This window comes from Anopheles coustani, chromosome 2, assembly GCF_943734705.1.
Source record: "Anopheles coustani chromosome 2, idAnoCousDA_361_x.2, whole genome shotgun sequence".
NCBI lineage: Eukaryota > Metazoa > Arthropoda > Insecta > Diptera > Culicidae > Anopheles > Anopheles coustani.
In genome coordinates this window covers 31594188-31610748 of record NC_071289.1, presented here as the reverse complement: position 1 = coordinate 31610748, position 16561 = coordinate 31594188, and the positions used below count along the sequence as shown (strand labels likewise).

The window sequence follows — 16561 nt, the reverse complement described above, 5'->3', positions numbered from 1 at the left end:
GGAGGGGGAGGATGATGTGGAAAAATACAAACACAACAGTATATACAACCAATGCATGCGTAAGCCCAAAACATTACGAGTACGAGAAATCATCCATCATACGTGAGGGAAGCTAACGCTGTAGAAGAAGCACATATTGAATCGAAGTAGCCGCAGCAGAAGCAGCAGCAGCAGCAGCAGCAACTATGTGAAGTTACTGAAGAAGAAAAAGGAGCGGAAGAATAAAGTAAAGAAAATTAAAGGATTAAAAAAATGTAAAAAAAACCCGGTGTCCTTTGTTTTCATCTGCTCTTTGGTAAAAACATCCGAAAGCTTAACTGAAAGGAATGTTTTTTCCTCTTATGATACTTTGATTTTCCAAAAAAAGGATTCTGAAAAGGAAATTCCCACCGGAAAATTGGTTAATTGTTTCGGGGTAAATGTTTTATTTCGTTTCTATCGTATGGAATACAGCATGGAGGGGAAATTCGCTACAAAACTTGTGATCAGATTGATTTTTCTGGTTCGAAACAAAATCGAGATAGGTTCTTTAAAATTCGATTTGTGCTACCAGGCGATGAGGATCCCGAGAAGGCAGCGCAAAAATTAGGGGCGATACGAGGGTTGCCTTTTAAGTTTCGGGATATGGAAAAACTAGTGATGCAATCTACCAACTAACAATTTTATCGTATAGTTTGACGTTTTTGAGGTTATCCGTTCTTAGAACGTTTTGACATACGAACGCTATTTGTGTTGTTAAAAAAATGTCTAAAGTTTCAATCGACACGAGCCTTTTTTGAGAGATCTTCGCTTCTTCAGGTGTTGAAAAACGTTGACCTCTAAGTTTGTTTTTTACGTAAGGGAATTAAAAGAAGTCATTTGGTGCTAGATCCAGGACTATATGGCGGATGACTCATCAAATCGATGTTTTGAGTACTCAAAACTGCAGTTGTTTGAGCCGATGTGTGAGAGCTCGCATTGTCGTGGTGACGGGTGATCCGTCGACGGCGGTTGAATTTCTTGATTTCTTGGAAGACAACTGGCAAACTAATTGTTGTGTATCACTCAGAATAGACTGTTCTGCGTTGTTCTAGAGGTTTGGTTGCGATAAATCCAGTTTTTCCGAAAAAAACATGCGACCATTTGCTTGGAAGTGCTTCGTGCGTGAACAACTTTGGTTGGATTCGGCTCATCTTGAAACACCCATACAGCCGATTGCAGTTTAGTTTCTGGCTCATTCACGTAAATCCACGACTCATCACCTGTCACGATATTAAAGACGAGTTTTGAAGCACCGCAATCGTATTTTTCGAGCATTTCTTCGGACCAATCGACACGAGTCTTTTTCTGAGAGATTGACAAATTGTGTGGAATCCAACACGAGCAAATTTTTTTGACAGATAAATGTTCATGCAATATTAAGTATATGTTGTTCCCAGTAATACCTAAGGTTGTCTCTATCTCACAAAAAGTCACATGACGATCTTGCAATATCCGTTCACGCACAGCATCAATTGTTTTCGGAACGACAACTGATTTTGGACGACCTTCACGAAATTAATCTTGGAGTGAACTCCAATCACGATTTAATTCTCCAAACCATCGATAAATACTGATCATTGATGGAGCTTCATCGCCAAAAGTTGAATTAAGTTCATTCATGCACTACTGCTGTGTCAATTCACTTCGAAAGTTGCAAAAAATAATTGCACGAAAATGTCCACGACACAATTCCACAATTTGGCGGACATTGACACTTTGAACATTTTTTTAACAACACAAATAGCGCTCGTATGTCAAAACGTTCTGAGTACGTATAACCTCAAAAACGTCAAACTATACGATAAAATTGTTAACTAACAGATTGCATCACCAGTTTTTTCAAATCCCGAAACTTAAAAGGCAACCCTCGTAGTAGTTTGGGTCTCCTTCTGACCTTCGACTGTGCTATCGATCGGATCAGCACGATTGACGATCGAAGCTGATTGGTCGGATTAGAGCAGTCTACTTTGTCACTCGGGTGCGACATCTCCTATTAATCCTGCGCCCCTGTTACCGAAGCGGCGGGAAGATCAGTGTTTTGGAACAAATTTCGGCGAAATGATACCAAATTAGATTTTTCGTAACAGGAACGCAGATCACGAGCAGGTAGCGTGAAATTTGAACGAAAATAGATTGTTGCTTTCTGACCCTTGACATCGCTTTCGTTAAGAATGCCAGCTTTGATTGATATGATGATCAATGCTGATTGGTTGAACTGACACAGCCTACTTTGAAGTACCAGGTGTGACATCTCCTATCAATCCTGCACCCTTGGTATCGAATCAGCTGGAAGATCAGTGTTTTGCGAAGCTGCTTGGAACAAATTTGAGCGAATGGTGATTTGGATTTTTTTTCGGTAACACAAGATAAGGATCTTAAGGAGTAGGTACCCTGAAATTAGTGTAAACATACTTTCCTTCATCTTCGTTAACATTCGGATGGTTGCTTTGATTATGGATGCTGAAAAATATGAAGCTCTGCACACCATGGTACCTGTTTAATTTTATTTAAATAATCCTCTTTTTATAAGGCTTTCATAAACAAGTTCGTCATGCATTTCCATGATACTGGGTTTTGATCCGACTAGAAGTTTGGCTTGTTCGACCATTGTTTTGTTGCATATGCAATCATCCACGGAGATACCTAACTACAGCTGATAACGCCGATAAGACAGCATTGCTATCGATTGCGAATACCTTTCGAATGGTGCTGTCATTGATTGCTTTTGGAAATGACGTGATGCTTGATAAATAAATACTTTCGATGTTCTTTCAGGGGTTAAGTAATACAATATGATCAGATTTATTGATAACGCTTGTTTATTTTATCAATGAGAAGAAGGTGCGCTATAAGACTGATGATTATTCTTCATGGTTTGCCATTTGTTCATTCTCTTTTCTCTGCCGAATTTAAACAACCAAAAACAAGTTTCTTTACTTCAAACGTTTGGGTAGGAACACCAATGTTGTGAAAAAGGATAGAATCGGCGAGCGATCGATAGAAGTTGAAAATTCAACGACCGAGGACTTTTCTCCATCCAGTTCCATTTCCGTAGACATCGAACCGAGGAAGGGGGAAAAACGATATTGTACCATTTTTATAGCCAACGCCGCTTGAAGCGTGTCCGATTAAAGCTATCATCTCCATCGGGGTCGTTGAAGGTGAACTAACATTCGTTTTTCTCGCTTTTTTCCCCCGCTGCAAAAGCGTACCATTCGGCCGGGCTGGAGGATCAGAAAGTTTGCCACAAATTCTTCCGGTAATAAAGATCACCGAGCGAAGACAGATATTTACATCAACAACAGCCCACTCCCCCCTCCTTGGATCGGCCGCTTCTCGAAATGGAGTCATTATTCGCGTTGGACCTGGGGATGGGAAAAGCCTACGCCGGATGGCAGTTTTTCGTCGGTATCGCACATTTTCATCTCCGGGAGGGGTTTTGCACGGAAAAGTGGGTCGGGAAAAACGAAGCGGCTTGACTTTAGGACGCAAATTCGCTATAGGATAGGTTGGAAGATGTTTTTTATTCCATTTTTATATAGAAGAGAAACGAAAAAAAAACTGGAGAAATATCCCGACATTTGGGGTTCGGTGTATTGGGGATGGAAGTTTTGGTTCTCGAGTGTTCTCCCTGAGAAACGTATTCTTTGTGCCAATTAGAAAGGGCTCCCCGAGGCCGATAGAAGTGGAATTTCCTTCAATGTCGTTAATTAGACGATGACGATTGTCGGAGTGCGAGGATTTAGGATTTTTTCCGGACAATTTTGCAAGTGTTTGCGCGTTGGAATGAAATGGCAGATTGGATTTATTCCTCGTACAAATTAATTAAGTTTAATTTGAAAACACGACAACTGTGTTAAGCGATAATTCCCACGAATAAAAATTTTGGTTTTGTTTTTACTCGTTTCATGGTAAAGATAAAATTTTATACATTTCCCGATAAAACAATAACTAAGGATTATTACACTTTTCTCATTATTTTCTTACGTTATTTTGTTAATGCAAATATCGCCAGCTGCTTGAGTACTAGTGTGATTTTTATTTACGCTAACTTTCGATACAAATGTAAGCAAAATCTGAGATACACTTTTGGGGTTTTTCTTCCGTTTGTTTTTTTTTGTTTTGTTCGTTTGTTGTTTGCTGTAGTGCAATGTGAGTTTGAGGAGGTTTTTTTTCCCTTTCAAGTAAGGGGCGCATGACGTCGATTTCGTGCGCAATTTCGAGTAGGAAAGATGCTGCTGTTTTACATTGTTAAATGGTTCTGTTAATAATGTTTTTCTTTGCGTCTTTTTTTTTGTTCGTTTCGCAATGGATGCAATGCAGGTTTGGTTTTGTTAGTTTGGTTCTCGCTGGAAGCATGTTACAAGTGTGGTTTGACGTTGCCTAAAACCCGCTGGCGCCAACTTCCGGATTTGCGTTTCCGCAACCACCATTCTAGTCCGCACTTTTCTATATCCATTTCTTGTCGATTCTCGTCCCTTGTACGCCTCTCTCGTTAGTTTAGTTTAACTTTGCTTTCACTTTTATGTGTTTTTTGTTTTTTTTTTGTTGGTTTTCGAATAGAGTTGATAAGTTCCGGGAATCGTCCCTTTAGTATTGCTTAACTTATAATTAAAAATAGATATAAACTACTTTACAGAATAACAAACTTCCTATCGACGATGAAACTATCACTATCGAGAGTGGAAACAAAAAAACCATGTTACGAAACGAGCAGAAAGACTTCGTTGAAACTATGGGAAAACTAAAACAAAACGTTAACAAAACCGACCAATAAAATAAACAAAAAAGATCCATTATAATCTCAGTATGCATGTAACAAAATTTTAAACAGCCTGTACAATATAGTTCAATCTACAAAACGCACATCTGTAAACCAGTGATGGGAGCGCAAGAGAATCAAACAGAAGTGGCACAAACAGTTGAACCACCTGGGAAAGGAAAAACAAATGGTCACATCAGTCATCAGTGCAACGAAACGAATAGGGTTACACCGGAGCAAATTGAAAAGAAAACATTTCCGTGGAGGTTCAATGAGGGAAGGGAAATCCTTTTCCGGAAAACAAATAGAATAAAATGGTACACACACCGTCGTCACATCTTTGTTTTTCTTTTCCTACAACAACTTACAACTTTATCTAACCTCTTTCCCGCTTAAGATCGGAGACCTTTTCCCTCTCAGCTTATTTTTGTTTGAATTATTGTGCTTCCCTCTATGTCTTTCTTTATCCTTTTTCATTGCCATTGCATTTTTTTTGGCAAATGAACAAAGTTTTGCAAAACTTCTGGAATCAACGAACGCGAACCCGTTAACCCTTGAACTTACCGTTTTCGGTGAGTCATCGGGAAAGTTTGGGGTGTTTTTTTCGCTACCCCCAATGCACACTGATTAGTGTTTGTTTGGGTTCGCTTCGTTTTCCTACAACAATGATTTTCGTTCGTTCTTTAACTTGCTGAAATTGCATTAATTTTCTTGTCTTTTGTCGACTCACTGTTTCCCTTTTCATTGTTTTCCCTGTCCCTACAGCAGTAGTGTTGCGGGATATTTCCTAATCTTTTCTATCACTTTCAATTGGCAATATTCACACATTTCTTACCAGATTCGACTCACTTGTCTAATGCCAGCTCCTAAATTTCATATTTTCCCCTTCTTACTATTGTTTTAGTTCTCGTTTTATTCTTGTTTTGTCGTTTGCGTTGATTATTTAAAGGGTCGGGCAGGGTTCTACAATTTGATAAAACTTTTGAGTGAAGTCAAAACATATCTTGGAACTCAAACAAATCTGAAAAGTGCGGTAAGATCTTTCAGGTTAAAATGGGTAAAATTAAAGAAATAAAAGTAAAACAAAAGATACAAAAAATCTCTTTAATTATCATAAAATATTTGAAAATTAAAACGAAGTAAAATAGAAGCAACTAAGAAGATGTTTTAATGAAGATGTGTTTGTTAACTTTTTTTTCAAGTATTGTTTTCGCCTTAGCGTGGAACTTCTCTGATTTTGTGTGTGTGTGTGTGTTTAAGTGTGTTATGTGACTTTTTTTAATTACTCGCGATAAAATGTGTATATTCTATTGGGACAAACGTTTCCCGTCTCCTTGCTTCCCTAGTCCTATTCTACTGTGAACCGTGTGTGAACTTCTCCTTGTAAACGTTTCTGATGATTTCCGTCGCCTCTTCGTCTTTCTAATTTCCAACAACTCTGTTGTCTCTCCTCCTCCGTACGGGTTGATTTTTTATTCCCTTTTTTTATTTCCAACACGCTCGCGAATATGTGACGATGGGAATGAACGGTAGTAAAATTGTGCGCTCTGTTTCATTTTGTTTTTGTTCATGGCAACACTTTGACACATTAAGGACGAAAGCTCTGAGGATTGGTTTCCATCGTTCGTGCTACTAGTTTAGTTTTTTTCTTCTCCCATCTACCACTTCTAGTTCTACAGCTCCGTCCACGTTCCTCCTGTATATGTTATTACGTCTGCCGTTCTTTCGATAAATTTTATATGTTTTTGCTTTTTGTTGTTTCTCTCAAAATTGGTTTCCTCTTGTTCTTCTTGTTTGTAGAAATTTCTTCGATTTCTTGTAGATTAAATTTGTGTTCTTTCCCTCACCCTTTTTCGACAGTTAAGCACCGCTTGTTTCTTTCTTTCTCCAAAGGGTTTAAATTCCCGATACGTAGCGAGGGAGAGAAAGAAAGCGTGAGTGAAACAAAATGGTGCTGGGAGGGAAAACCCTCCCACAACATCATCATCATCATCCGGGGGGGGCGAAAATGGCCACCACAGACGGTAGTAAAATTCCGATGGGTCAAAGGTCAAAAGTACCTACCGACGCGTGTTGTTCTCTCCGTGGCAAATTCGTTTGCGTGTTTTTGGCCATTCATTCCTCTTTTTTTTTCTTGGACTGTCTTTCCCTCGGGGATGCTTTCAGTTTCGCTTCCTAGCGACACAACATCTTTTCTAGCTGCCAGACGAGTGCTTTTTAAAATGTTTTAACTTTTACCTTCGCAAAGTGTAGTGTTTTCGCCGGCGATTTACTGCTTCTCGAGCGAATAGTGGCGCGACTTTTTCCAGAAGCTCTTGAAGAAACCTTTTTTCTTCTGCGTCGTCGGTGTCGTGTGCTGGGAGCCGGAGTGCTGCGGGAAGGTACGCGAGTCGGCCACTGGAAAACAGGGAAGAAAAAAAGGTAGGTCTCGATTAGGACAAGTATCAACGGTTTAGTTGAGAAGTCGAAACAAATCATTGGAATCGAAAGGGTTTTTCGCCCGCCATCAAAGTGACCTCCGATCGATTTGGATTAGGTCCACGTGGTGGAAACGGGGGAAAACCTTCAGCATCGCAAAGCGCACATTGTAGTTGTAGTAATTCGGAACGTGCCGCGCTCAACGGGCAAACATCACCCGTGCATATCGGACACTTTCGACATTGCGTGCTTTCACGTATCGCCCACCCCGCCTTCAACCCCATCCCTCCACCCCGTCAATAGATTCAATATTATCACCATCTCCGGCGCCGACACGGAAAGATCCGATCCGGAATCGGAAATGGTTGGCGCCCTTCGGGAAGGCACGTCTCGTTCGGTTCAGCTATTTTTGCGTCCCCCTTCACGAGGCGAGAGCTCGAGGTGGATCTGGATGTAACACGAGATGGCACGAGATTGCTTGCTAACCAATGTTTTCCACGCCTCCCCCGAAACAAAGCCACCGGGGGAATGCTGTTCTGGGAAATACGGTACACCGCACCATTTTAATTCCCTTTCAGCATGAGCAAAAGGGACTCTCTAATGACAGATATTGAATACATTGTCCTCTGCCAAGTGTAGGGCTTTTCCGACTCACCTAGGAAAATGGGGATGCAAAGGAGATGCGCAAATGTTGGGCCTAGGCACGCAACCCGGAAAGGAAAATACGGGGGATCAAGATTAAATTAAGCGGTGACGCTTTGCGTTTGGTTTCTCTTTTGGGTGACATAACAGTGGAACATTTTTGGCGTTATTACCATACGTAATTACATTACCATTATTTTACATTAGAATTGAATTTCAAGTACCATCTTTTCATGTGTTTAAAATCATCTTTGTGTAATACCACCCCGCCATTTATGACCGATTTTCCTTAAAATAAGTGTTTTGTTTCAAAATATAAGTTCTTATTAAAAAATTGGTGTATAACATACAACACAACAGGTATCTGTACTATTAGCGCGTTAATTTAAATTTATAAAATATACTTCATTTCTTTTGGCTTTGATTTGCTTGTTTTTTCATTTTTGTTAATTATTTCTAATTGTTTGTGTCATTAATGTTGAACCATCCGTTTTCCTTCAAATAAGTGTTAATAACAAACAATAACAAACAACAACACGATACTTATTTTTACAATTTGTCTCTATAAAATCCACTTCATTTCATCCATAAAGTCTTTGATTTGACTGTTTTTTTAATTTTGGTTAATTATTTCTAATTGTTTGTGTCAATAGTCTTAAACAAAGTATTTTTTTTATTTTCTCCTTATTCGATATTTACTTAACTTACATATTCATATAAAAAATACGAAAACAATGGCAACTGACAGAAATAAACGAAAGGGAACAAAAACTCGCGGTGAAATTAATGTTGCAAAACAGCACTTCTGCTTTTTGATGTAATAATTATTGGTAAAAAAACTTGGTGTTATACACGCACAACTACACAGAGTTCTCTCTTCTCTAAAAATATGACTTTTTGTATATCGTAAGCCCTATTTATTTTCCCAGCATACCTGAATAAAAATATTGGTTATGACCAAATACCAATTGCTATTAAAATTGACCTAGTTTTTATAGAATTCAAATGTGAACTATCGGTAGTAAACCCTCTATGAAATTGAACAATTGAAAGTTCTACTGTTCGAAACCATTAATCATCTTTAGAAACTATTCTGCAACAAAACACAAATCGCAACGGAGCTGTTCGAAAATGTGTCATTTCCCGGCTTTGCAAATGGAAAATGCAGCCAACTTTTCTCGCCCGTATTATGTAAGCAAGTTCTGGTTCTGCAGGTGCCTACGGGTGACATGCAGATGTGTTCGTGCGGTCGCTGCGTCACGGTTCAATTTCCGTCCGAAACGCCGCCATACCGTTGTCCATTGGCGAAGTAAGTTCATTTCCTTCTGCGTAAGAATGGGTTTGCGAAAGGAGAATCGCTAGGTATAACGTCCATCCTTGACGAAAGTAGTGCCTCGGTTTTTTCCCCCCTCTACCATTCCCAATGAAAGGGATCACCATCAATCAAATGCTGGAACAGATGGCAGTGGGCGAACCCGACGAAAGGGACGGGGGGCAGCAAAAAGCCAACATTCCTTGAAGTGGAATTGCGCCACCAGGGTCCAACTAGGTGGGGGTTTCTTACCGAAAAGAAAGTAGAACTTGCCGCAACGTCCCGCGTGACCGTAGGGAAAATGAATGCAGGGTTCTTTTGGGGTGGAAAAGGGGTGGGAAAAACGAACGAACGAACGCTGGCCAAGAAGTGAACAACATGCGCCGTGTGGCATAGTCGGGCGGGTTGAAGCCTTCTGTCAAATTTCCACCCACTTTGCCAGCAAATGTTTCGGCATTCGAAACACGTGGTTTCGGTTCCGGTTCGTTTCTGGCGGCTCAACGTGGGGTTTTTCCTTCCCGACTCGTGCTCCGTTCGATTTTCATGGCTCATAAGACGCGCACCCGCGCCGCCAAGGAAACGGACGGACGGTCGGACGGAAGTTGTTTTGCCTAATGGCATCCAGAGTGGCATCCGAAACGCGGTGGAAGCTGTGTTGTAGTGTGACGATGTCCTTTTGCTTCTCTCTGGCTCCCCGTTAGCTAAGATCAAGTGGAAGGCAACACTGCGTGCATGAGCATGCGCGTCGCGAGGTCGTGCCGGCACGAGTTTTCCAGCTTCCGAGGAGCGCATTAAAATAGGAAAAGCGCTCCACACAGGTGGTCCGGGGGAAAACCAATCACTCATCGTTTTATGTGTTCCACATTGCTGTTTAGGGAGAGAATTTTTAATAGGATTGCCTCGCATTGGGGATGCGGGTGGGGGGTAGTGAATGGAGCCGGGTTACGGTTAAACCTAACCTAACATTTTCAAGCAAGAATATACTACTAAGTAATAGAATTTTACTTGTTGTGTATATTTTAAAATAGCGATATATACATTGTAATATCGTTTATGCAAACTTTAGTAGTAGTAAAAGTAGTAGTATTAGAAGTAGTTTTATTGCTTAGAACATGTGATACAGTACTAGTGATAATAGAGCCCATAGTAATGGGTTCGACTAATATCGTTCCACATTACAATTGAAGTTTCTTAGCTTGGCAAACTTGAATTCCTGAATGTTGAATTCCTTATTTGAAGCCGACAGGTTTGAGTGGGTTAATTTTTTATTTAAACACCCACCTCAAGACAAGAAAAACAAAAAAAAGTATATTATAGGGGCTACATTTAAGAGGTTTTAATTGCAAAAGGAAACTAACCTCATTTATCTAATTAGTAATTATCTTATGAAATATTAAATATTGATTGATTTGAATGTTGCTCTTATCTTTGCTTTCGATTGATTAGTGATTTAAGGGAATATAGAGGGTAGTAGATTTGTGTTGAAGATATTCACTAGGTTAAAAGAGGGTGAAGGAAATGTGTAGGGTGTTTGGATGAGAAGATGTGATTTTGCAGATAAAGCTTGGATTTTTTGTTTAAGAAAAGATATAGGCATCTATATATTTTTTCACATTTGATAGTTGTGTTTTCGATTTGCCCTTTAAATGTAAGGCGAAAGTTATAACTTAATGTTTTACTTTCGCACTTTATGGTACATTTGTATCAGATAACTGCAGTTATCTGGAAGGGGTTTTAATGTTGCAATAATACTGTGTGAAAACAGTTGGTTCAGATTTGCTTGAGCCTATTTTTAGTTTCCATTTTCTGCAATAGTTTTGCTGTATGCGTTGTGCTTTATTCAAATTGTTTACTGTTGTATTGGCTTGTTTGCTTTTTTGCAAACTGTTCAAACTTTAAACCATTCATTCAGAAACAAGTAATTGAGAAACAATAATATAAATGCGTGACATGGTTAAAAAAACAACGGAACTTTATTCATTAATTCTTGAGTCAACATCAAACAACCAATTAACGTACTAAAATAAAAGCACCAAGCAATGAATGAATAAACATAGTTTTGATAACAGAAAAGTGAGGTGCTTCGAAAAAAGAGATAAGCAGTCCATGATTCAAATGTAAAATAATGGAAATACAATTACTCATGGTAATAATCTCAAAAATTTGTTGAAAAAAAAAGACAATCAATGTGAAGTATCAACTTTCAATCTCAACATTGAAACATGTAAAAAACATTTTGACAAATGAAATTTGTTGAACCAAAATAAAACTGTATAACCTAATGAGTTCAAAAAATAAAAAAAGCAGGAAAAGTTCGATGAAGTGTACAAGGAAACCTAAAATATGTTGTTAACTGTAAGCTGCCTTTGCAATATTCATAGTGCACCATTTCCCACAGCAATTGCAGCTGAACTGGGTCACATTAACATTACGGAATGAAACCGTAACTTTCCCAAATAACGTACGGTCCATTGCATTACATTGCATTGCATTGCATTTGTTTAACTGCACTCATTTGATGCCATAAAGAAGATCCCGCCGAAAAAAAAGGTGAAACGAAAGCAGGAGACTTTCCGGTGGTGCTTCGTGTTTCCAACGTCGAACGTCCGTTCGATGATTCGTAATTAACGATTGTTTCGCCACCCGGTTTTCTTGCTTCTTGCGATAGTAGTTTTCCGGGGGCGCCCGCCGGCAGGGTCGTTGGTTTTCCACCGGTTTCCCTGGGGTGCTCAACCACGACACACTCGAATAAATTAATATTTCGAACCGAAACACAGTTCAATTGTTGCGTGTGGGTGTGTGTGTGTGTGTGTGTGTGTTGTGCCTTTTTTATGTGCTTATGGTCTTGCCAAAAAGCCGACAGCAAATGGGAAGCCGGCACAAACCATAAATCGTTCGGCGTAATTGGGTTTTTGAGGCGTCTATTGGTCCGGTTTCTAAGTGAAGATCGGTCACGCCGGTTCGCTGGCCTCTTCCCCATCCGCCCCCACGCCTCTGACTCGGGCCAGGAGTTGGTGGATTTTTCTCCACGAAGGTGCGAAGAAACCGTACCCGAGAAGGTGGCCAGGTGATACCTGGGGCGATTGGTTTCTTTTTTTTTCCTGCAGTACATTCTGATTCAATGAACTTCTAAATACTTCTGCTCCATCGCTGTTGTGCTGTTTGCTTTTGCTTCATTTTTTAGACCCTGGAAAAAACTAAGACCCGGCCAAACAGGGCGAAGCCAACATCCTCAGCCAAACTTGCTCCCGGTGTACCGGAAAAGAAAAGTAATTAAAGTTTGGTTTGCCGTGCGCTTTCTTCTTTTTCTTCCGGTTTTCGTCGCACAATTTTCAACCTTCGATTCCATATCGTTGGAGGTAGGTTCCGTTCCGTGGCCCTATCATTTATATTCTGCTGCCTGTTTGGCGGTTTGTTCGATTGCACTTCTTTTCTGTCGATAACTTGCTGTTTATTTATTTTTATTCCGGAACGGCCATGTAACGGTAGTCACATATTTTTATGGGCTTATTAGAAAGTCTACCCGTTAAAGACAAAAAGATGGAGGGGCTCGTACATTGATCCGTGATGATTCAATTTAATCGGGAGAATTTGTGTGTGGAAAGTTTTCTATCAATTTGAGTTACCTTTTTCAGTTCGATTTTTCAAACCAAACAAATCAATTGTTGTTTCAAAAAATAGATCAATTTATCTCCAGCTTCCAGGGATCTGACGTCAACGCCAATTTGGGATCTGACGTCAACGCGACAAAGAATTATTCACTTTCTTTTCGATGTCCTTCTTCCACCCAATTTCAACAAAAACCGAAAGTGAAATGAGGCTCCCAGGAAGTAAAAAATATTATTTCGTTTTTGATCGAACACAAGAAGCCCCAATATTACGGTTTTGATTTGCAAACAGAAGCATCCAAAAAATATCCTTCAATATATCGTCCCGAAGCATTGCGATGTAATTAATTTTCCGTGTTTTTCTGTAGACCAATCTGGTCCGGTGTCCTTATGGAAAATTCGTGTACAGAAGGGAAATGAAATATGATGTTCCTTGTGCATTCGAATCGCGCGTCATCTTTTCATCTTCGCGTTACAACACCCTTGGGAAAGATCAAAACCAGATCTAAATAATTGAACACGACGAAGAAACGGTGATGGTTGTGGATTTTGCTTTTTTTCAAATTTGAACCATAATAACGTTCACTCGCCAGCAAACAAACGCCAAATCTGTGTGTTTTGGTTTTTCCTTCTCAAACAAAAACAAGCAAAAGAGATGACAACGTTAATATAGCTGTTGTGTTTTTGTGTTTTTGTGTGTATTGAAGAAAAAAGGCACAAAAGGGAAATACATCCACCTTGGGTGAACGAAAACAAATTAACCGAAAATAAGTTCGTTTTTTCCGTTTCGGGTTCGAGTGGTCTCTTTTGGGGGTGAATTTTGCAATCGTACGTACTCGAAACCGACGACACTTTAAAACCACCGTCCGGATGACAGTTTTGCGTTCGGTGTCGAGAAGATTTCTTTCTCCTTCTACTTTTCGCAACCTCTCTTCATTTCATTTCTCCCGACAGGATTATTACTGTGAGACGCGGGTTTTTTTACACACCAAACCAACGGGCGGCGGCGGGACTCGGGTGGTTTCCACCGGAGAGATGCGGCTTGAAAGTGTTTACGGGCCGATCTGTGTCAACTGCCTCCCACGAGGAAATCATAAATTTCTTCCCTTTCTTCGGTTCGCGGCCAACCTTCCCCCGGCGCGTCTTGCTGGAACTGTTCAGGAAGGCTATTTTTAGAGATGCCGATGGTCGCTTTTCTTGCACGTTGCATGGGAACGAGAACGAGTTCATGTGGGAGAATGCACCGTGGTGGTGCATCGTGCTTGCAGGCAGGGGGCCATATGCAGTTGAAATTTTTCTGCCCAAGGGATGGTCCCGTAGGAGCTGGTACACATTGGTGTACCATACTCTTCCATTAATCATATTTAATAAGGTTCAAATATGCACCAATTAAAAATTATTGTTTATGAATAGCTAATTGAAATAAGTTTGCCAACAATTCTAGAATAGCGTTAGTTCAAAATTTTCTTAACTGTTTTTTAAACACGTTAAACTGTACATCTTGCATAAGAACCTTCTTCCATAAAATACAATAATATGATATACACCAAACTGAAGAAGGACAAACGAAGAAACGAAGAAAATGACCAAATGACCTTCCAAAATCTCATATTTTTATTAAACAAGATGCTAAAAATGTGTTTTTTATCATTTGTCCTTTCTACAAGAAGTTCTTTGTCAGTGCTTGCAATGACCTCACTGGATGGACATATGGAAGTAAAAAAAAGTACTCGCACTCCTCTCACTAAATTTTCCCCCAAATACATTGCAACGGAAAAACACTCGTCACGAATTTCGAATGTTTTTGTTCGCGAAATGTGGCCACACGCACCCTTACATTCGCAAAGGTTCCATTTCGAGGAAAACACAATGGGAAAATCATTAGGAAAATTGGCTGGCAAAGGGCGAATCGGAATGAAAGCCGGCTGGCACTTCACGTGGTCAGTGCATCAAATAACCCCTTTTTTCATCCCTCGGCGTGATGTGAACCGGCTCTTTTTATTTATGCTTCCGTAAATTTGCCAATGCTCACCCACAAGCCGGCGAAAAAACACATGACTCACACGCCGAGTCGGGGTCGGTCTGCGCAGCATCCACCAACATGGGCAGCATCGTCTCACAGTGGGAGAGCCGACTTCACTTGCCCTACGTGCACCGGTGGAGGTTGTTTTCAGCCCGGTTGGTGTGCATTTTATGCATCCGTGCAACATATGGAACGGATATTTCAGTCCTCCCCCTCACACACATATACACGCAGAAAGTTGTTCTTCTCACTGGTTATTTATTGTGCCATAGAGTTCTTCTTCCGGGAAATTCTATGACTCATCGATACGATGGGAGAGGTTGGCCTAATGTGTGAGTCACTTCCTGGATCTTTTTTAAATGTTAAAAACTGTTCATCTTTCCTGGAACACTGTTGTGTATTTTCGGGGGACGCAGATGTGTCTGCCAATGCTCCACAAGACAGTCCATCGCAAATTTTATGTTTTGTGTACTGAGATTTTTCTGGCGAAAATCCTTGTTTATTGAGATCATACTCGTACAATGTAGGATTATAGCTTCATATTTCCCTTGGCAAATGTATCATCATTTTTATGATTTCAATCGTCACCGGTCGGTGGAAAAATGTTCATTTCCACCGCTCCATGTACGGTTTTCTATGCCCAAAGCATGACTGCAGTTTTTACGACACCAGACGCGTTCCAACTTGATTTGATGAATATTCAACATCGCAAACGACCGGTTCCGTGGGGAAATGTGAATCCAAGTCCAGTTCCAATTGCGTCTGCATTCCGTTTTACAACCCACGATTAAAAATGCAGTGCCGTGCTAACGAAATGGGAATAGAAATAGCACCGGGGCTGTACGTACATTGGTTAATATCTGAAAAAGGTTTGTGTTTGTGCAACAAATTCTGTATTTTAAAGGTTTTAGAAAGCCCCTATAAAAATGGTATAGAAAATAAAATAATTTAAAATTAATATCATCGGGGATGCCAGAAGCCATCTGAACGGCGTGTTTATTTTGGCAATACCTCAATTTTCTAACGGGCAAACGGTAAGAAAAACTTCCCCATCACATCCACAAAAAACCCTCGGTTGCGGTTCCCTCAATCAATCTCGCCATCGAACGTAATTACCACGCTTTGGTGTCACACCCTTTCGGCCCGAGGCTTGACTTGATTTTTCGCCGAAAGAGAAACACCAAACTCCTGGACGTGGTGTGAATGGGACCGGAAAGGATTTTTCCGAGGGTGGGCAGGGAAAGGGGCACGGAATGGATTTCATAACCCGTACACTTTGCTTTTGTGTAAACATCTTCCAGTGAACCAAAACCACACACCGGGAGCGAAAGAGAGAGAACTTATAGAGAGACTTTTGACCCGTGTCGGGAAAGCTAGCTGAACTCAAATGACCCGTGTGTGTGTGTGTGTGAGTGTTTGTGTGGGGGTGGTGAGGTGGAAATTCGAAGGACACACTAGGTGTGAGAGCAAAAACCGGTGAAAATCCACATCCCATTGACGCTGTTTCTCATAAAAAAAGGTAAAGGTCGTTGGTGCCGGCCAGAGTTTGGACAAGAAAAGGATACCGACCCATCGAGGAAAAGCTTCCGCTTTATTGTAGTGATTTTTTTTAATCTGCCCTCCATGATGGAATGAAAATATCAAACATGTATGAGCCTTCAAAAAACCCCGGGAGTAAAGTTTTCAACTCGAACTCGGTTGTTCCCTTGGCCTGTTCGTCGTGTTGTGGCTGGGGGATGATACTGGGTAGCAAATGGTACCGAATGACTTGACCA

The 16561-nt window shown here is 40.5% G+C and overlaps 1 protein-coding gene across 1 annotated transcript in view; it reads right to left on the bottom strand.

Moving 5' to 3' along the window:
* Positions 1–4056: 4056 nt before the first annotated feature.
* Positions 4057–16561, bottom strand: part of LOC131263440 (nascent polypeptide-associated complex subunit alpha, muscle-specific form) — a 95824-nt gene continuing 83319 nt past the window's right edge. Inside the window, exon 17 of the mRNA XM_058265640.1 lies at positions 4057–7180. Coding sequence (XP_058121623.1) covers positions 7053–7180 — 128 coding nt within the window. The 3' untranslated portion in view covers positions 4057–7052. The remainder of the gene's footprint in view (positions 7181–16561) is intronic.